The sequence below is a fragment of the Dermacentor andersoni genome, chromosome 2 (genome assembly GCF_023375885.2).
Source record: "Dermacentor andersoni chromosome 2, qqDerAnde1_hic_scaffold, whole genome shotgun sequence".
NCBI lineage: Eukaryota > Metazoa > Arthropoda > Arachnida > Ixodida > Ixodidae > Dermacentor > Dermacentor andersoni.
Window position 1 is genome coordinate 233037773 of NC_092815.1, and position 20219 is coordinate 233057991.

The window sequence follows — 20219 nt, forward strand, 5'->3', positions numbered from 1 at the left end:
AATAAGTGCAAATATTTCGAGACCATGACATGACCAAGGAATTTCGTAGATTAGTGGTACGGTTTATTAACACATCAAAGCAATGTATACGGGCTTTCAAGGACGCCGCTTGAGCACAAGGTACGCTAACGGTGGGCATTATACTTAATTGCGCTATTATATTACGCTGCCGCAATTGCAGAAATAAACGGTCCAAAGTGTTTCAAATAGACAAACAGCGGTAGAGCTTTCATTAATTGGCATTGCGCATCTGCGTCAGACAACGTCAACATAAAGTCACTTTAATGTGATGGATTACAGTAGGTTATGCCGACATTACACCAGAAAAAAAAAAAAAAAACTCATGAGCCGATGCATGGACATTATTTCACTCGTAACTGAAATCACATTCTTTGACAATGTCAAATCGATGCACGTACGCCGCTGGGTGGCCGGTTGCGCAGGATCTGTGTGGCATCGCGAGGGTTATGTCTGCAACACGGAACGCGTAAACTGCTTCCTTTTCGTTACCGACATATCCACATTGGAATCACCGACAACGACAAGAGGGATAGCGTCATCGCAGCTAATTCACGCAAAGTGAGTAGCCGTGAACCTTACGGGACTATGAGTCATTGCATTTTTTGCTTGATTACGGGGGTATGAGCCGCCATCGCTCACGGGGGTATGAGCCGTTGGTAATGACAGTTTTCGACATGCTGTTCTGTATGTTGTATGCGTGATTAGACAGAATTCAAGCACTGTTCGCTTCACTTTGCTGAATGCTTGTAGCCTTTGCCTTACGGGATATGAGCCATTGCATTTTCTGTTTGCTTACGGAAGCATGAATGCTTACAGGGGTATGAGCCAAGGATGTTATTTTTTGTTCACGGAGAATAAATATGCACGGAACGCTAGCCATATACAGCTTCGGTATAAAACGTTCACTAGCTTTCCATACCGTTTCTTGCACCCTTGGCCATTACGGAGCCATACCCTTCTTTTGTCAGGAATAATGAAGTGCAGCTCCTGTAACAGCCCTCTTTTTTCAGGCGGAAAACCAACTCATGATTGCAACACTGTTTTTTTACGATAATGCGTTGGTCTTTCTTGGAATTGATGGCGAGATATGAATACCTATACTTATTCTGGGCGCATACAAATGTGGCCATGGGCGTTTGGAGTGTCAGATCGCTGAAAATGACAAGGCGGCCCTGGTAACAGCAGCTTGCTTTGGACGAAAGCTAACCTTATGATTATGTAACCTTATGTAACCTTAATATGTAACCTTATGATCGTTAGCCAGAAGAAATGCATTTTAGGGGCTTCTGAGAGTTCACCATAGATGTGATATTGTCAACGCCATACACCGGACACTTGTACAGTACACCATACTTGTACTTCAAACTGTGACAAAACAGCATTTCGCGTGCGGCGGTAAGCTTGTTGCGCCGCGATTGAAGTCTAGCTGACCTGAAAAACAAGCCAGTGCAACCTGGGACCATGTCGAGCACCTCTAATCCCAGGAGAACATACATACATTCGTGAGAAGCTGAGAGAGTAACGATGGTAGTGAAGGGTAAGAACTGGTGTCAGAACCAGTTGCTAGAGCGGTATTGTGCGCAGTTCTAGCAGCCGCTCTCATGACATTAAATAAAAACATAAGCCTCACTTCATGATAGTTGTAAGAAGCTAAGGGCTGGGCTTGCTCTTTCTGTTCATCTATACATCACGCCGAAGGCTAGCTATCTACTATTCCAGTCGTCCTCAGGTTCACGCTTGCCAAAGGATAATAAAACAAACTTATCCGTGAAGAAAAGTTTCTATAATATAGAGTTGTATCCAAGTTTATCCGTTTTGGTTAATGAAACATGAAACTAGATCGCCAATTTATTTTTTAGCAAATTTTGAGGATAGGTATCTCCAAATATCTCTATCCTCAGGAATCCTACTAAGTATATCTTCATTAAGTATTACTCGGCTTTAATCACGAACTTCGCTATAGACAGAAAAAACAGGAATCAAGAAGAATGTTGATATTTCCTGTAGAAAATATGTCTGCCTCGTGAGTTTACGGCATTGTTGCGACGGAGTACATCGTAATGTCATCGGAATCAATAAAAGTATTGTCTCTAAATAAAGAAAGTGGTATGCACCGCAAATGAAATATTGTGACTGCTATTACTTTATCATTTTTCATCGTATTTCTTCTCATCTTCTGGAAAGCAGTTCCTTCCAAACAGACCCTGACGCGAGCGACAACTGAAGTTGAACTGAGTTTTCAGCCCAACATATGTCAAGCTCTTTCGCGAGCCAGAGAAAGTGCTTGTATATGTCTCTGAATTTGTGTAAAAGACTAGCAACTAGCCTAACTTTTTTCTGAACACATATTCCAGCGCTACTCGAAGTTACGCTTGAATCCAGCGCAGTTGCTCAGTGGGTGCCGCTTTCTTGCGGATTGTTTTCGCGGCTGCGACAGGACCACGCCAATGGCGGTAGAATACAAATGTGCTTGTCTACCGAGCTTTCCGCGCAAGTAAGGTGACTCCAGGAGGCAATTTTCTTTTGTGCATTCCTCAACTATACGGCATCTAACACAGTCCCTATGTTGCTTCCGGATGTTTACATAGAGTTAAACAAAGTTAGTCTGCATGTCCTGCGTCACACGCAGAGACGGGATTGTCCTCGTGTTTTATGATCTGACAAGTCATTATTCGTTACAAATACGCGTCGCTGTAACAAGGGAATGAAAAAGACTGCATTTCCAAGCTGCTACATATTCGCAAATGAGAGGTCGCTTTGGCGCCCCTAATTGAATGCCTCGTCGGCAGCTTCCCCTCGACCCGTCGGGACACTCGGCGCGTTCCCACCGCCGACTCCGCTGTCGGTGCCAGCGGCGGCGCTCGCTTGGCGGTCGCGCTTCGTGCAGGCGCGCACTGCGATTGCGCAACGAGCCCGCTGCGATGCGGGATGGTCGCCCCCTCAGCCGACGCCGCTGTCGTGCGGGTCACTGCGAAGCGCCGTCCTCGTGTGTGCGCGTCCCAGTGCGTGCCCGAACACAATGCACAATGATCGGCGAGTGACCGATGCGCCTAACCGAGAACGGTGCTCTACCGGCCCGGTTCTCCCCGCGCCCACCCAGGGAGAGCGCGTGGAACCCACCGGTGCTACGCAAACGATGCCTAAGATGGTGTTGACCTGGTGCCCACACATTCAAAAACACTTCTATCGCTTTTTGTGCTGGAGCCAATGAGTCTTAAATGCGAGTTTTTCAGCACTGAGATTTCATACTATTGCGAATTCGAGTTGTTCGTCTGTAGCTTCCCTGGCACTGGTATTACAGGAACTGCGGAAGAGAACCTCTTCGTTTCGTAACGACGCACACCTGGCGTGGCCCGCAGTGGCAGCCGAGCGCGCGCTGGCTCGTGCCGCTCACTGAAAGGCTCCATTGCAGGCTGTCGGAGCTGCGCTGCGCTCAGCGCGAAAGGCTCTCGAAGTGCAGCGGTTCGGTTTAGACAACCGTATGTGGTTGAAATTCGTAGCCCTCCACTGAGGCGTCTAGTATCTAAAATTGGACGCCTCAACGTACGGTTTAACACCTAAACCATCGATTATCAAACAGTAAAACTGAGCCCTTTCCCGCACCCTATTAAATTACGCAAGATAATTTACTTGTAGCAGCCAGCGACAAACACTTGTCCTCTGAAAAGAAAAAGCGTCTTCACAGTAAAAATATAAGAAAACAATAAATTAATTATAGGGGCAAAATCAAAAATCCATTCTACATCAAATCATGAATACGGCTTATTGTGCAAGAGAGGGGGTGTTCAAAATATGTTTTTTTTGTGCTCCAGCCACTCGGATAGGTCGTTGTCAGGGCAGTACGGCTCACCAGCGCCGTGAGAGAGACCTTTAAGATTGGTTAGATAGTATTTCTGACGATCGCCTTCAGACATATTTATTTATTTATTTATTTTATTACACCATATTGCAGGCCGCAATGCTTCCCAAGAAGGAGAGGGTTTACGAAAGATGGTTTGCAAAAGATTTTCAAATGAAAATAAGATGTGCACTCGACAACATTTTCCGGTAATTGATTCCATTTTTCGCTGGTAAGTAGAAAAAATTATTTATGAAAGATCTTAGTATGTGTTAACTATGATTGAAGTACTTTAGAATGAGAACTACGCAGACGACCTGTGTGGAGCATGAGTAATACATGTGGTATTTAATTGCTAAATGTGTTTATGAAACAACGAGTAAAAAAAATTCAACCTGGTGATCTTACGGCGCACGTAGAGCAGATCCAATCCAAGTTGGCCCAACACACCAGCAACTGATGATGATGATGTTCTGTAATCGGATCAAATACCGTGCAGCCAGGCCCTGAATTCGCTCAAGTATGACAATTTTCCTATTAATGAACAGGTCCCACACTGAGGAAGAATACGCTAGAACTGGACGCACGAGCAACGATATGCTTGCTGCTTGACAAAAGAAGGCGACTTCTTTAGCTTTCTACGTGGAAAAGTTTTTTTATTGCTTTCGTGGCGTATGTTATTAATATGGGTGACCCATTTGAGGTTACCCTTAACTGTTATGCCTACGTATATAACAGCTCTGTATACTTTGTATAAAAGGCTCTGCAAGATAATAAAGAGTTGTTAGCGCAGTGTGTGTGTGGTTCCTCCTCTGTGTCCCGCCATGAAGCGCTGTTCTTTCTGTGACAATGAACCAACTAGGCCGTCAGTCAATCCTTGAACTATAACAGAGGTAACAGATTCAAGGTACCGATTGCCAATGTGCCAAGTATAAAGTAATAGTTTTAGTATCAATGTTATTGTCATTGACACTGTATTAGAAAACTTTATTTGCTTTCCTCTGTTGTCGCACCTGTCTGAGTTTACAAACACTGCTGTTAAGCGTATCCTAGCACGAAGAACTCCAGACAGCAGAATAAATTAATGACCCAATCATCTGCAAACTATACTTCACCTTGACATTATGATCCAAATTTTTAGCAATATCATTTAGATAGATAACAAACAGCAGGCATCCGAACGCTGAACCCTGGAGTATAACGCATAAAACACAAAAGCTATTAGATCTTACGCCATCAATTTTCATAAAGTGCGCACAATTTTCTAAGTAAGCCTGAATCCGATGCACAATATTTTCTGGTAGTCCACGTAATTTAATAATTTCAGTTTAGTTTGCATGTTACCCACGCTCACATGCCTTCTACAAATCACTAAATATTGCGTCAATGGGCAGGCGGTCATCTATAACACTGGCAAAGTCGTTTTCAACAGACAACCATTGTGTTTAGTTACCCTGCGCCATGGCTCGTTCGTGCGCACAGATCGATTCGCACTCGCCCGGAGTCTACTACCTGTAGCCGCGAATGCAGTCAAAGCGAAAAGTAAATTTTTCCGACATTTGACCTGCAGGCCTGCATAAGTCCGACAGCTGAATGGGCCTCGGCAAAGCAAGCGTGCAAATGATGAAGGCTGTGCGTCCTTACTCTTTAACTTAGACAAAACACGTGCTTGTCAGAATAAAAGTCCCGTCTAACATCCTGTGTCTCGTTAACTTCGTGGTGCATCACTGGCCACTTGCAGCCGTGGAACCGATAGGAGAGCATTAATTTACACGGATGGCTCTGCACATTGCGTCTCGACCGCGCTGCGGCATGCGAAGTTCCGTCATCCCTCGGTGCAGTCAGCCCGATTTAGGTTCGGCTGCCGGACAGGCCGGAATATGACCCGCCGCTCTGTTCTGGTGACTGTGGCGTTCTGCTGCTCAATACAAGGTCGTCGGTTCGACATCCGGCTGCATTTTCCCGGGGCAGAAATGTAAAGGCGTTCGTGTACCTAGATTCGACTGTGCATCCAAGAAGCCCAGGTAGTCCATATCAGCCCGGAGCTCTGCATTATTGGGGTCACTCACAACAAACTCTGCGGTTTGGGGACGTTAAGCCAGACATTTGGCTTTCATTTTCAGGCCAAAATACGAGCAACATGGGAAATGCAACACGGCCCATTATGTTGAACCAGTGCGGCCAGCAACAGCGAAGTTCAAGTATAGCGAAGAATCACAAATGTCATTAATTTACGACATTTGTAGCGCAGTCACGCAATAACACACATGTACGCACGCCCCAGAACTTCAAAAAAGAATGCAACAGGCATGACTCTGGAATGGAGTTAATTCTTCCCGAAGTGCGCATTATCTTGCAAGAACCATTCTCTCTCTCTCTCTCTCTCTCTCTATGTATATATATATATATATATATGTATATATATTTATTTATTTATTTATTTATTTATTTATTTATTTATTTATTGAACATACCTTACAGGCCCCTTGACAGGGCATTGAGTAAGGGGGGTAATAAAAAAAGTACAAAGTAAGTTGTCGGTGTACAACGTACGGCTCAAATGTGCAGTTTAACATAATGGAGAGGAATCGATGATAATGTGGTATGGCGGCAAGTACAAGGTTGGGCGGGAAAAAGGATAACACCAAGAGAGAAAAAAGAATAATATTGGCTGGCATTATACATATGTCAAAACTGGGTACCAGAACTATAAAGTATATCGATTACAATGACAACAGTAACAAGAAAAGAAACTACAACCAAAGATAGGCGGAATCTAAGCGCATGAACAGTTGACAGGGTTTAAAATACGCATAATGGTAGGGCATGATAAAAACTCAGGAACTAATGGTGTGCACAGTAAAAACATTTATCAGCATAAGGAATGCAGTCGGACACAAAAGGGGATACTGAAAAAAAAAGAAAAAAATATGGAGCGATATGGATATGGAGAGAGGGATAGAGAGAGAGAATGGTTCTTGTAAGTTAATGCGGACTTCGGGAAGAATTAACCGTGGAAGTGAACGGTGGAGTTTTCGCGTATATATATATATATATATATATATATATATATATATATATATGTATGTATTGTTGCGTCCAAGCGCGTCAAAGGGACGCGCTTGGACGAAAACTGTGCAGCCGCCATTCCTGCTGTTCCTGCTCTCGCGCGCCTAAGTAAACCCCTTTTCCCCGCAATTGTAACAAATTGGTGGCGGTGCGGATGCGGTTTACACCTCGTAACCACGGAGCCTACGCTCCTACAACTTCGCCGAAGCCGTCGACTTGCCGGACTTCCGCCACCCTCACCTGACATGCCTGAATGCGCCTGCCAGATTCCCGAAGGATCTGACGCGGCTTCAAGGCCAACACCTGGTGTTCCGTGACAATACCACCGGGTGCCACTCACTTTCAGAGGAAAAGCCGGAGAAGATGTCGACGAGTGGCTCACGAACTACCGAAGGGTGAGCCGGTCTAACGGTTGGAACTCTACCGCACAGTTGTCCAATATTGTGTTTTCCCTTACCGACACAGCCCTCCTCTGGTATGAGAATCACGAAGACGCGTTCAGTTCATGGGAGCTTTTCGTCGAGGAGTTCAAAGCGTGTTTCGGAGACTCTAGCGCAAGAAAGAAACGCGCTGAACAGACGCTTTCGCAAGGAGCTCAGATTCCCGGCGAGACCTGTACGACATATAGTGAAGAAGTGCTGAAACTGTGTAAAATATTCAACTCTCATATGTCTGAAAATGACAAAGTTAGACATTTGTTGAAAGGAGTAGCCGAAGCCGTCTACAATTTTTTGATCGGCAGGAAAGCTTGGATTCCGTGTCTGACGTCATTCGCGACTGCAGGACCTTTGAGACGCTGGAGATGCGACGGATAATACCGAAGTTTGGTAGCCTGGCTAATGTCACAACGGTGACAAGTGTAGACCCGAGCTCGTGTGTTGACCTTCCATCAAGAATACGGCAGATTGTTCGCGAAGAGTTGCTCCATCGGGAAGAGATGTACCGTTGCACACCCGGCATCACTGGTGCGTACTTACCACACGAGATGAGAGATACGGCCATTTTGACCGCATGGCAACCGACGGTTCACTCAGCGACCGTTGAGTATAGGTCTACCCCACAAACGAGAGGGACCATGAGCTATCAAGATCACGACTACGACCAACACCCTCGCCGCACGCACGCCTCCCGGCGGCCGATGCCTAGCCATGACGAATGTGAACCACCTGATGGCTATGCAGTCGACAGCAACATGCGTGGCTACATGGAGGAACATCGAAATTGGCGGCATCTGCCGGTGTGTTTCCAATGCGGTTACGCGGGCCACATAGCGAGGTTTTGCAATCGTCGCCCAACAACGTGGAAAGGTCGATCCGGGTCTTCAACAAGGAGCACACTTCCCATGAGGACAACTCAACAGCCGTACACCACCTCTTGGTCAGCTGGCGTCCCTCCCGGCAACGATTACTGGCAGAGAAGCTTTCGGAGCCGATCGCCGGCATCTGACAGGAGCTTGACGCCACCGCCATCTTTTCGTGCACCGCGCTTACCTCAATCTCCATCGCCAGTGCGCCGCTCCGCTTCGCCTTCACAACCGGAAAACTAGTTAGCGCGACCGATGGGGGTGAGGTGGCTCGACACGTGCTATCGACAGAAATGTCCCCTGAAGTTGCTATGATTAAGAACAGAGTGCATGTACTTGTTGATGGTGTTTCTACAATGGCTTTAGTGGAAACCGGAGCAACTGTATCCGTAATGAGGTGTGTTGGGGCGCAAAGTTGTATTTCGGTGGGACCAGGCTGCAATGTTTTGTGGAGTTGCGCCCTGTTTGTGTGTGCACTGCTGAAGTATCCTTGGCTGGTGGAGTTCTCGCGACGGAATTTGTAGTTATTCCCCGATCGACGCACGAAGTGATTTTGGGCATCGACTTTTTGCGACAGTGTGGTGCGACCGTCGATTGTCGCGCGGGGGAAGTTTGCGTCGATGGCCATGTTTCGTCCGGGCTCTTAGAGGAGACTTGCAGTCAAGGGGAACTGTGTGTATCTGCATATACTGATGTGCCTGCGTCCACTTCTGTGCGTGTGCCGGTTGCATGTCGCGGTGAAGCTCCAGACCGTTTAGATGCCTCCGTAGAGCCAATGCATCTAAATTTTGTGAAGAAGAACGTTTTTCCCTCATTGTGTGGTATCCATCGGAAATGGGCGTGCTGGCTTGGGGACGGCCAACTGCTCGGCAAAAACCGTCCTGCTTCCAGACGGCTTGAAACTTGCCTACTTTACAGAATGCAGGTCTTCGTCTGTAGCCGTACTAATTAACAGACCCGCCGTCTGAACCTGCTGACCTTCGCCGCGTCTCAGACAAAAAGCTTCTGTCTATGTTAAACAAGTCGCTCAGCACAAGGGAGCCTTGGTGGATACGCTTTCAAAGCATCTGTCAGTGTTTGACTTCCCGCAGCCGGACAAAACGTTCTCGATTCCCGAGTCGCGAACACGCCATACTATAGATACGGAATCTGCGCGCGCGGTCAGGCAAAAGCCTTATTGCGTGTCGCCGAACGAGCGCAAGATAATCGGGGAACAAGGGAGTGACATGATGAAAAATGGGATAATACAAGAGTCCTCGAGTCCTTGGACAGCTCCGGTCATACTCGTCAGAAAGAAAGACGGTAACTGGAGATTTTGCGTCGATTATCGAACGCCGTGACTAAGAAGGATGTCGATCCGCTGCTCCGGATTGATGATGCAATTGATTGCCTTCATTCGGCCTCTTATTTTTATTCAGTGGACCTACGCTCAGGATATTAGCAAATCCCGATACACCCGGCAGACAAGGAGAGAACAGCTAGCCTTCATAACCCCAGATGGATTATTCGAATTCAATGTGATGCCATTTTGGTTGTGCAACACTCCAGCAACCTTTGAAAGATTCCTGGAGACCATTTTACGTGGGTTAAAGTGGAACATCTGTATGTGCTATCTTGATGACGTTCTTATATTCGGGCACACATTGAATGAGGACAATACGCGCCTGGATATTGTCCTCGACTGCATCAAAAACTTAGCCTGGTTCTGAACTCCAAGAAGTGTAACTTTAGTGACCGTCAAACCCTTGTGCTTAGTCATCTTGTTGACAAAGACGGTATCCGGCCTGATCCCCTCAAGACGGCAGCTGTTGAGGCATTCAGTGCACCGCAGTCAGTGAAGCAACTTCGTAGTTTTCTGTATCTTTGCTCTTACTTTCGCCGATTTATTCCTGGTTTTTCTGACGTTGCTTATCCTCTGACAAATCTGCTACATAAAGTCGCACGGTTTGAGTGGACATCACAGTGCGATTCTATATTTTGTCAGTTGAAGTTTCTGCTGACCTCCTGACCTATCCTTCGCCACTTCAATCCTATTGCATCGACAGAAATCCACACAGATGCTAGTGGCTTTAGTCTGGGTGCCGCCTTGGTCCAACGCTATGACGACCGTCAGCACGTGATTGCTCATGTAAGCCGCTCATTAAGCAAACCGGAACGCAGTTACACGGTGACAGAGCAAGCATGCTTCGCTGTAGTCTTTGCGGTTCAGCGATTTCACTCGTACTTGTACGGACGCCCATTCCTAGTCGTCACAGACCACCATTCCCTGTGCTGGCTCGTGAACCTTCGCAACCCTTGTGGTCGCCTTGCGCGCTGGGCTTTGAGGTTGCAGGAATGTAATTTCACTGTTTCCTACAAGATTGGCCGAAAACATGCTGACGCAGACTGCCTTTCCTATATGCCACTTACCACGACGGACTGCGACGCAGACGATTTTGATCATCTCGTCTCTTCTGTGGCGTCCGCTTTTCCAGATATCGATGTGTTCAAAGCAGAACAACGGACAGACACCAAATTGGAGCCACTCTTCACTTCTGCCCATTCAAGTGCAACAAACAGCTACTGTGTACGTGACGGACTCCTGTACAAAAGGAACTACTCAATCACGGGGGCACGCTTCCTTCTAAGGGTGCCGGAGCGTCTCCGGCAAGCAATCTATCAGGCTATGCACGATGACCCTACCTCCGGTCACTTAGGCACTGTGCGCACCCTTTATCGCATTCAAGAATGCTTTTACTGGCCCCGGATCCGACATTCGGTTGAGATGTATGTCGCCAGCTGCATACAGTGCCAACGTCTGAAACGCCCAACCACTGCCCCATCTGGTCTCCTTCAACCTGTGCCGCCTCCCAGCTCACCCCTTCGGCAAGTTGGAATTGATATGTTAGGCCCTTTTTCTCAGTCATCTAAGGGGAACCGATGTATAATTGTCTGCGCCGACTATTTCCCACGCTATTGGGGGACGGCGGCTATACCATCAACCACTGCCACCGAAGTGTCGCTCTTCTTACTTAACGTTATTGCTCTACGACATGGACCACCTGGTGTTACTATAAGCGACCTGGGACGTTAATTCACGGCGGATATCGTGGAAGAGCTTATGCATTTATGTAACTCGCTCCTCAGGCACTCGACGCCGTATCGCCCGCCAGCGAACGGCCTCATTGAGTGCATTAATCGAACCATCACCAATATGCTTTCCATGTTTGTTGCGTCCGATCATAAGAATTGGGATAAAGTTCTACCGTTTATTATTTAAGCCGACAACACCGCCAAACACGAGACGACCGGCTACAGCCCATTCTTCCTTCTATATGCTCGGCCGCCCCGGTATACGCTCGACACTGTCCTCCCTTTTTGCCACCGCGACAATCCTACAGTCGCCGATACGCTATGCCTCGCTGAAGAGGCTCGGACACTTGCGCGTCTGCGGACTTTGGCATCGCAAGAGAACTCCAAAGCCCGCTAGGACGCACGACATCGGCCTGTTACATATCACCCTAGTGATCTCGTTTGGCTTTGGACTCCCACAAGAAGCGCGGTTTGTGCCAAAAGCTGCTGGCAAACTACGATGGATCGTATGTTGTCATCGACAAGGTCAGCGAAGTGAACAATACTCTCGCGCGCCTCACGAACACTGGTAGACGTTCTGCTAGGACACAAGTCGCGCATGTCGCAAGGTTGAAATCATGCACGTCACGACAAGCTAGTTCACTCGTCCAGTGGACTTTGTCTGCGAGGAGAGGTATATGTTACGTCCAAGCGCGTAAAAGGGACGCGCGGATCAAAAAGAGGAGGGAAGAGCAGAACGAAGACTGTGCAGCGGCCATTCCTGTAGTTCGTAGCCTGCTGTTTCTGCTCTCGCACGCCTAAATGAACCCCTTTTCTCCGTGCTTGCAACAATATATATATATATATATAGATATATATATATATATATATATATAGTTTAAGCACTAGTTCTGTAGGTCCGGTGCATAGGTAGTTGAATAAACGAAGGAGCACACTTACGAAGATTGCATTTTTAATGTTTTAACGTGGCACGGCCTTCGTGAGAATAAACGATTTATACAATAAAAAGGTTTATTCTGACAAAGGCCGTGCCACGGTTGAAACGTTAAAACATTAAAGTGTGCTCCTTCGTTTATTCAACTATATATATATTATATATATTGATGGTGTGAAATCATTCTATATTCACAATTACCCAAACTGTGATTGAGCAGTAAGTTTGCCTTGTTCCTAAGCCTCTGTGCATCTCTTCGTTTTTATTATTGCTAATAAACCGATTGTTGTGCTCTTTACCAGCCTGTTGCAAAAACCAGCGTCTTCCAGTGCCTTCCAGTGCCTTCCAATGTGAAACCAGCGCGTTTTTTGACACTGGATCGCACTGGGGACGCTGGCGCTCGCTGGGACTCACTGGCACACCAGTGAGAACGCTGGATAAGAGCTGGGTCACACTGCACGAGACGCTGGTTCCACTGCCATGACGCTGGGGCGCACTGGTATGTGCTTTACAGGCGCTGGTTCTCGCTGCAGTTCGCTGGTTCGCAATGGAAACTGCGCTGGTTGCAGTACGCAAGGACGAGCGCTGCTGAATTAATTAATGCTAAATGCTGTATACAATTTCACCGCTTGATACTAGTCTCTGGTCCTAAATAACGCTATATCTTGGAGTCATGAAACTCAATTTCGTGTCGCAGCTTGGAATAAAGGTGCGTGAGCTGCCCTGTTTATGCGCGCACATTTAACACTGAAGATCACTTTCGCTTTTTGCATTTTTCATTGAAATTCGTGGATGAAACCCCCCAAACACAGAGGACGCCGCGTTTTTCAGTAGCTTGCACGTAACATATGATTGGAAGTTGTCGCCGTAGTCGCAGTGTTGTGTAGTGGACATGAAATCCAGAAGTAGTTCAGACGTGCTCGAATGGACCCCGAGTTCCAAGCTTACCGCTGATTGATATTATCGCACCAATTAGAAAGCTGAAGCGATTCGTGCTATTCCACTTTCCCTATTGTACTAACTAAAGGTTCTGAGGCTCAAATACACACATTTTAGCTTTCGCCAGCTACACGCGCAGAGCTCGGTCCCCACCGAAGGTTAGGCTTAGCGTATCCGCCGAGTCCCTCTGCACGCTATCGGCGTGTCTGGGCGCAGGAATCTGCATGTTTAACAAGGATAAATCACTCTATTTCAACTTTCGCATCGGTATTCTTAAATAAACCATTTTTTTTCTTGTCTAGAGTGCCAGCACAAGGAGCTCGCTAGAGGGACAAGGAGCTCGCTCTTATACACGAATTCAAGGTCGCTCCTAATTACCGCCGCCTTGATCGGATATATGTTTCTTCATCACTCCTCTCCCGAAGACTGTCCTGTATTACTATCCGAGTTTCGGTCTCTGATCATTGTATGGTCATCGCAAAGATTGGGGAAAAGGCTAGAACTAATTTCCGACCCCAGTGGGCACTCTGTAAGCTTAACTCTGAGCTCCTAAATGATCAGGAATTTATAATCTCGTAGGCATGACCCTAACAATTTCTCTTTCTACTGAGAGAGAGGATCAACTTTTGTACTGAGCCCTTAGTGACGGTTGGTGCGCGCTGGCACCAGATGGGGTGGAACCTTCTTCTCAGGTCCCATATGCGTCCAGCAGTTCCTGGCCCCTAGCCGCCAGCGCGAGCTGGGTCGGTAGGTCAGGGCTGGACAACAAGGTCTCCCATCGCTTGGAGGGGTTGGGGTTGGGGCTGGGGAGGGTGGGGGGTAGGGATGGTGGGGGGTTCTTGAGCTTAGTGCACTCTGCAAGGATGTGTGCTAAAGTGCCTTTTGACCGTCTACAAAAAGGGCATGAAGTGTCATGCTCTGTTGGGAACATCTTGTGCAAGAGCACGGGATGCGCTAGCGACCCCGCTTGCATGCGTCGCACGATCGTTTGCTGCATTCGGCTGAGCTGCGGATGCGGACGGGGAAGCCTACATCTGCCGTTTCTGTACATTTGCGTGATTTCGTTGTAACTTGTCACGCGGTGCGGTAGCTCTGGCTCGTCCTCGGCCCGGATTGACAGTTCTAGGGCATAGTGGTCGGCGAGTTTGTTGCCTTCCACTTGCGAGTGAGCCGGAACCCACACGAGCTCAACGGCCCGTCCCGGTCATTTGCATTTGGTGAGGATCGCTAGTGCGGCGGGAGAGATGTTCCCCTTGCGGTAGCTGGCGTAGGCGGTCTGGGAGTCTGTGAGAACAGTCCTCACTCCCGGTTGTGCGAGTGCGAGGGCCACGGCCACTTCTTCTGCTTCGGCTGTATTCGTCGTCCGTATCGACGCGCCTGTCACCAATTTATCGATGGTGGTGACGACCGCCGTTGCTCTGGTTCCGTGCTTGGGAAGTGAGGCGTCCGCGTAGAGAACCTCGGGGTCCTCTTACAGCTGTCGAGCAAGTGCATTGGCCCGCGCAGAGCGTCTCTAGTTGTTCCTCCCCGGCTGCATGTTCCGGGGGAGGGGCTTGGTCTTAATAATGTCTCTCCACGTTGTGGGGAGCGGCTCCGTTGTCGGTTGCTGTTCAATTTGCCATCCTATCTTGCGTAGGACGGCCCGACCGTGCTCTGTCCGGCTCAGCCTTACTCTCTGGTGGGATAGGTGTGCTTCCACCAGCTCTTCCACCCTGTTGTGGGCACCCATTTCCAGCAGCTTCTGCGTTGACGAGTAGACTGGGATGCCCGTGGCGAGTTTGACTGCTTGCCTTATCGTCGTGTTCAGCGTCTCGCGGTTCACCTTCGCAAGCTGGAGGTACGGGGCAGAGTACGTTACGCGTGACACGACGAATGCCTGCACTAGGCGCAGTGCGTCTTCGTTGATTCCTCTGTTCCGGTTGGTGACTCTTCGGATCATGCTCAGGACTTGCTCTGATGTTGTCTTGATTTTGTTGACGGCTGCGTGCGCCTTGCCGTCACTGCGCAAGAGCAGGCCCAATATCCGGATCTGCTGCGTTGGTTTGATCTCTGTGCCGTCGATGGTGATGATTATGTTCGGCGGCGGCTCTTTCTTTGGTCTTTCGGGCTGTACCATGAGCAGCTCCGATTTCTGTGGAGCGCAGCTCAGGCCACAGGTCGTGGCATACTCGTGGACGGTCGTAGCCGCTCTCTGCAGGGCTTCCTCCACCCAGGCATCGGACCCCGCGCGGTTCGTCCACACCGTTATATCGTCGGCATTGAACGCGCGGTCCACGCCCTCGATCTGATTGAGTAGTTCGGGCAGGGGCAGGAGTGCTAGGTTGAAAAGCAGAGGCAATAGGACAGACCCCTGTGGGGTACCCCTGTCTCCGAGCTCCACAGGCTCTGACCGTTCATTTCCTATCCGGATAGTTGCTTTTCTATTGGTTAGGAAATCTTTAATATAGCCGTAGGTCTTGCGGCCACACCCCGTCTTGCGCAGGTTCTCGAGCACGCTGGCGTGGGACACGTTGTCGAAGGCCCCTTTGAGGTGCAAAGCCAGTATACCCCGGGGCGCGTGCCTCGTTGCTCTTTTAATCACCAGTTCGTGTAATTGGATCAGGACGTCTTGCCGTTATTTGCTGCTTGGGAACTCTTTAAACAAGACGCCGGCACAGTGGCTATATAAATTGGATCGGTGAAATCATTCTATAGAAAGAATGAAGAAAGAATGCTTCTTAAGAGCCTATATGTAGCGTTTATCAGATGAAATGCGAAATTCCAGGTTCTCACATTGTTGACATATAAAATCTTAAATGTGACTTACAAAAGTATGATGGACTGCGTTACAGAGGTGCGCGAATTCGATCTCGGAATAAGCGAGCTCTGCAGTCTGAGCAGCCAACACGTCAAGCTTTACTTGACAAGCGACGCCACGGAAGCATACTGCGAAGGTAGTCTTCTAACAAATACGAATGAGATGATTTCTAGTTCGAAACTTAGTACAGTGTGTTGGTTAGGGCCCCTCCCGACGATCACGATGCAAAAGTCTTTGATAGTTTTGTGTCTCTTGTAAAACCGTTACAGGATGATGACTGTGCATTCATCCATGGTGGCCTTACGATCCAAGAAATTGAGCTAGCTATTGATCAGCTGCCGTTGTCGAAAACACCCGGCCCTGATGGACTTTCAAGTGAATTTTACAAAAATTTCAAATCAATTATCAGTCCCACATTATTGGAGATTTTTATTACAAGTTTAGAGGTGGAAGCCCTTCAGCAATCTTTTTGCGAAACCCACCCAGTTCTAATGCCCAAAAGTTCAGATAAAGAGAAACAGCGTTCTGTTGAAAGCTACCGACCGATCACATTGTCAAACGTGCATTACAAAATTTTTGCAACAGTTTTATCTAATAGATTGCAATTATCGATGTGAATTCTAATTGATTCCCATCAGACGTGTGGCATTACGGGCCGATCCATTCAAACGAACGTACACATCGCCCGTACACTTCTTCAATACTGTTATGGTTCCACTGAGCAGCTTGCAAAGTTCCAGGTAGGCCTTGCTAAAGCTTTTAAACGTGTCAGTCACTCCTATTTATTTTCTCTTCTGGAGCATGCCAATGTTGGCTCCGTTGTGCTTAAAGGCGTTAAGCTTTGCTACACCAGTTGTACTACTCGTTTAGTTATTAATGGCCAACTCTCCGGAACCCGTTTCTATTTGCTCATCAGTAAAACAAGGATGCCCGATGTCCCTACTACTATTCGCCTTTACCTGGAACGCTACGCTTAAGCGCAATTCAGTCGAGTTACTTCCATGGATTCAATATACTGGGTAATGAAGTAAAAGTCTTAGCTTATGCAGATGACCTAGCGTTATTCTGCACGGATAAGTCCAGTGTTGAAAATGTAGTATCGACAATGGAGGAATTTGGCCGCGTATCAGGAGCACGAATTCACTCCTCGAAATGTTTGGGCTTATGGTTTGGCTCATGGTGCTATACACCAGAACAGTTTGCAGGCGTTAAGTGAACTCACATCGCGCCAAAGTATCTTGGCGTGCTGCTAGACGCTTATCAATTAAGCGCACACTATTAGAAAGAACAGGTTTCGGCCCTGCAAAGTTACGCCCAGACATTCGTTCCACAACGACTTTCTATTTTTGGTAAAGCCGAAGCCTACAATAAGTTCTTGGCAACAAAAACTTAATATGTATTTCAAGTTATTCATTGTGCCAGGCTATGCATCCAACGCTTTCACGGAATCTTTGCAACCTTCGTATGGTCTTCAACTTTTGAGAACATGAGGGGAGACAATATTTTAGGCGTGACAATACAGACAATATATTAGTACATTATGGCGAGACTATAATTTAGTACATATTTATGTGCGCCAAATAGTGTCTAGTTTCTTCTTTTTTCGCGATACTTCACATTTTATAATTCGGTCATTCATGCAAGTCGCACTTGCTAATGCGTTACCTGATTTAGTTGTTTCTTCAATTTTTCTTCGCGTTTATGCTTGTGGGGGTTCATACAAGAAGTTTACTTGGTGCTTCGTTTCCTGAGAGTTCGGTTTTCCACTTAATACTTGTACTCTGTGTCGCGTAAAACGTTATACAAAGATTTTACCGATCACTATACATTAAATGGCCAGGCTACGATATACTGAAGAGAGTTCGCAAAATGTCTTTATCCCCTTGCTGCAAAACATTGTTTTATAAACTGCTTAGTGAAACCATACCGATAAAAACATGGCTACAGAAAAAGGATATCTTTGTCTCTTCTGTTAACTGTCGCCTTTGTGGTGTGCCAAAGACAATTGAACATTGCTTTATTACCTACACCGACGCCATCCTATGTTGGGATGTCCTAAAACGGACTTTAAAAAAGGACTTTCAGATTAACGCTCATACTGTGCGATACCTGCTGCCGACCTCTGATTATAGTGCACATTTCGATATGTTTTTTTCTCATGGGAATGCACAGTTTGTGGAAAACGCGAATGGTGGACCGAAATGCCGAAACGATGGTACCTACAAGGGTACATTTTATCCAAATGACACTACTCCTAAAGCATGTTTATGAAGGACTCGAGTTACAACCGGAATGGTACCCTATTTTGGTGAGGTGCTTATCCTTACCACCCTTCTAAAGTGAATCCAACGTTTCTACTTTTCTGTGTGTGGCTTTCATTGTGCCCTGCATTCTCTGAATCTGTAGAACTAGTGAGTGTCGGGTTGAATGCTACGGTAATCAATACGATGAAAGAAAAAGAAAGCTGGCGTGACGTAGGGGTGAAGTACCGGGCTTGGCATCTGTATGTAGGACGATTTCATCCTGGTCGAAGCATTTTTATCTTTAGTTTTTTTTTTTGTATTTTATTGCACTAAAGCGCTCTCTATTGCTTTCTGTATGCAAACAAATATATATATATATATAGATATATATATATATATATATACGGTGGCCAGGCACCGCGTATTTACCGCGCTAGAGCTCTTTTTCGCACCAGTACCCAGTGCCTCCTAGTACGCCGCGCCTGCCCAGCGCCCCAGCATCCAGCGCACGATACTGGGCCCATAATCCGGCGTGGCACTGTACACTGGGTGCGGGGTAATGGGTTTTGTAATAGTGAGATGCTCAAAAATTTTCTTTTCATCAGTCGTAGGTCGTTGTCCTCGCCCGATCCATATTTTCATTATGTGTGGCTGTCGTGACACTACACAGATATCAGACAATCGCTTTTCTTGAAAGGTAGTGGACTTCAAGATGTTGTAGGCAAGTGAGTGATGGCCACTGTTTATGAAAAATTTCATAAACTGGCCAAGCTCAAGTTTAATTCATATTAAAATTCAACGTAATTTGACTGTCATCATCGATGCTTGACTACGCTTGCAAATTACTGTCACAAAACCTTAATTCGTGTTTTTTATGCCGTCGCTTACTCGGACCCTGCCCCCACAACGTTGGCGACGTCAGGATTTCAAAATGCTCAACGAGAACGGAAAACTGGGCCAGGTAGAACAGCTAGAAGCTTTTCAGAATGACAAGAGTGCGCAGTCATTTGTCAGCCTTTAAATAATCAAGAGTTTGTTCTTTTATGTAATGGATAAGTTTACCTCACGCTAGTAACATCTGATTTTGTCACCCTACTTTTTTCTTGTTTGTTTGTGATTTTGTATATTGATTTGGCTCCACTTTCCTTTGAACATTTACTTGCAAGAGAGTGTTCGTGTAGTCCTTCCTCCTGCTTGTCGCCGTCTTTTCGCGCTTCATAATATGATATAGACATGCACAATTAGGAGCACTATAGTTCACAACATCTTGGAAGCGCATGTCATTTTGACATTGATGTTCTCAGCTTTTTTTCTGGAACATATTGGTTAAGATAGTCATATTTTGCCGTTTGTGCAGCTGAAGCGGCTTTTTCTGCTGTTGGTGTTCTTGGTGCGAACGGTGGCGGAGGAGTCAGCCAACAGCATCTTACATCGACAGCAAGACGTGAGTGCTGCACACGTGTTGTGGATCAATGTCATTTATTTTTACTTTTTCTTGCCGCAAAACAAGCAAAAAAAGCCTTGAAGATGTTCATTATATTCGGGTGGCACTTGGATGAAGTCCTTATGATAACTGCTTTTCTTGGCACACTAAAAGTGATTATATTTAGGTTGTTATTTCACTGCGTCAGAGGCTGTTCACGCACCATGGAAAATTGTGAAATTTCTTGGGTAGAAACATACGTACCATGGGCAGCTTGGCTAGTTGGCAATAATACATGCTTGAAAATACAGTGCGAGAACAAAGCTAGAACGAGAGGAGAGAAAACCCGGACAGCGTTGTTTGTCAACTGATAGTTTGCATACACGGTAGCGAGCCCAATACGCAGCGATCAACATGTGCAGAAAAGAGACTGCATGGACACTAAACAGGGAAAGGCATCTAGCTATAAACATTGACTCGATACCTCCAAGAGACATCACTGTAAAAGCCACAGAAAAAATCATGAAAAGAAAACACTCTCACATTTTAAGGCAAAACACGCGCGCAATATTGAAATTTA

General features: G+C 46.8%; 1 protein-coding gene across 1 annotated transcript in view; it reads left to right on the forward strand.

Annotated features, from left to right (window-relative positions):
• Positions 1-20219, forward strand: part of LOC126539953 (uncharacterized) — a 117188-nt gene that overhangs the window by 91035 nt on the left and 5934 nt on the right. Inside the window, exon 2 of the mRNA XM_050186780.3 lies at positions 19574-19660. Coding sequence (XP_050042737.1) covers positions 19574-19660 — 87 coding nt within the window. The remainder of the gene's footprint in view (positions 1-19573; positions 19661-20219) is intronic.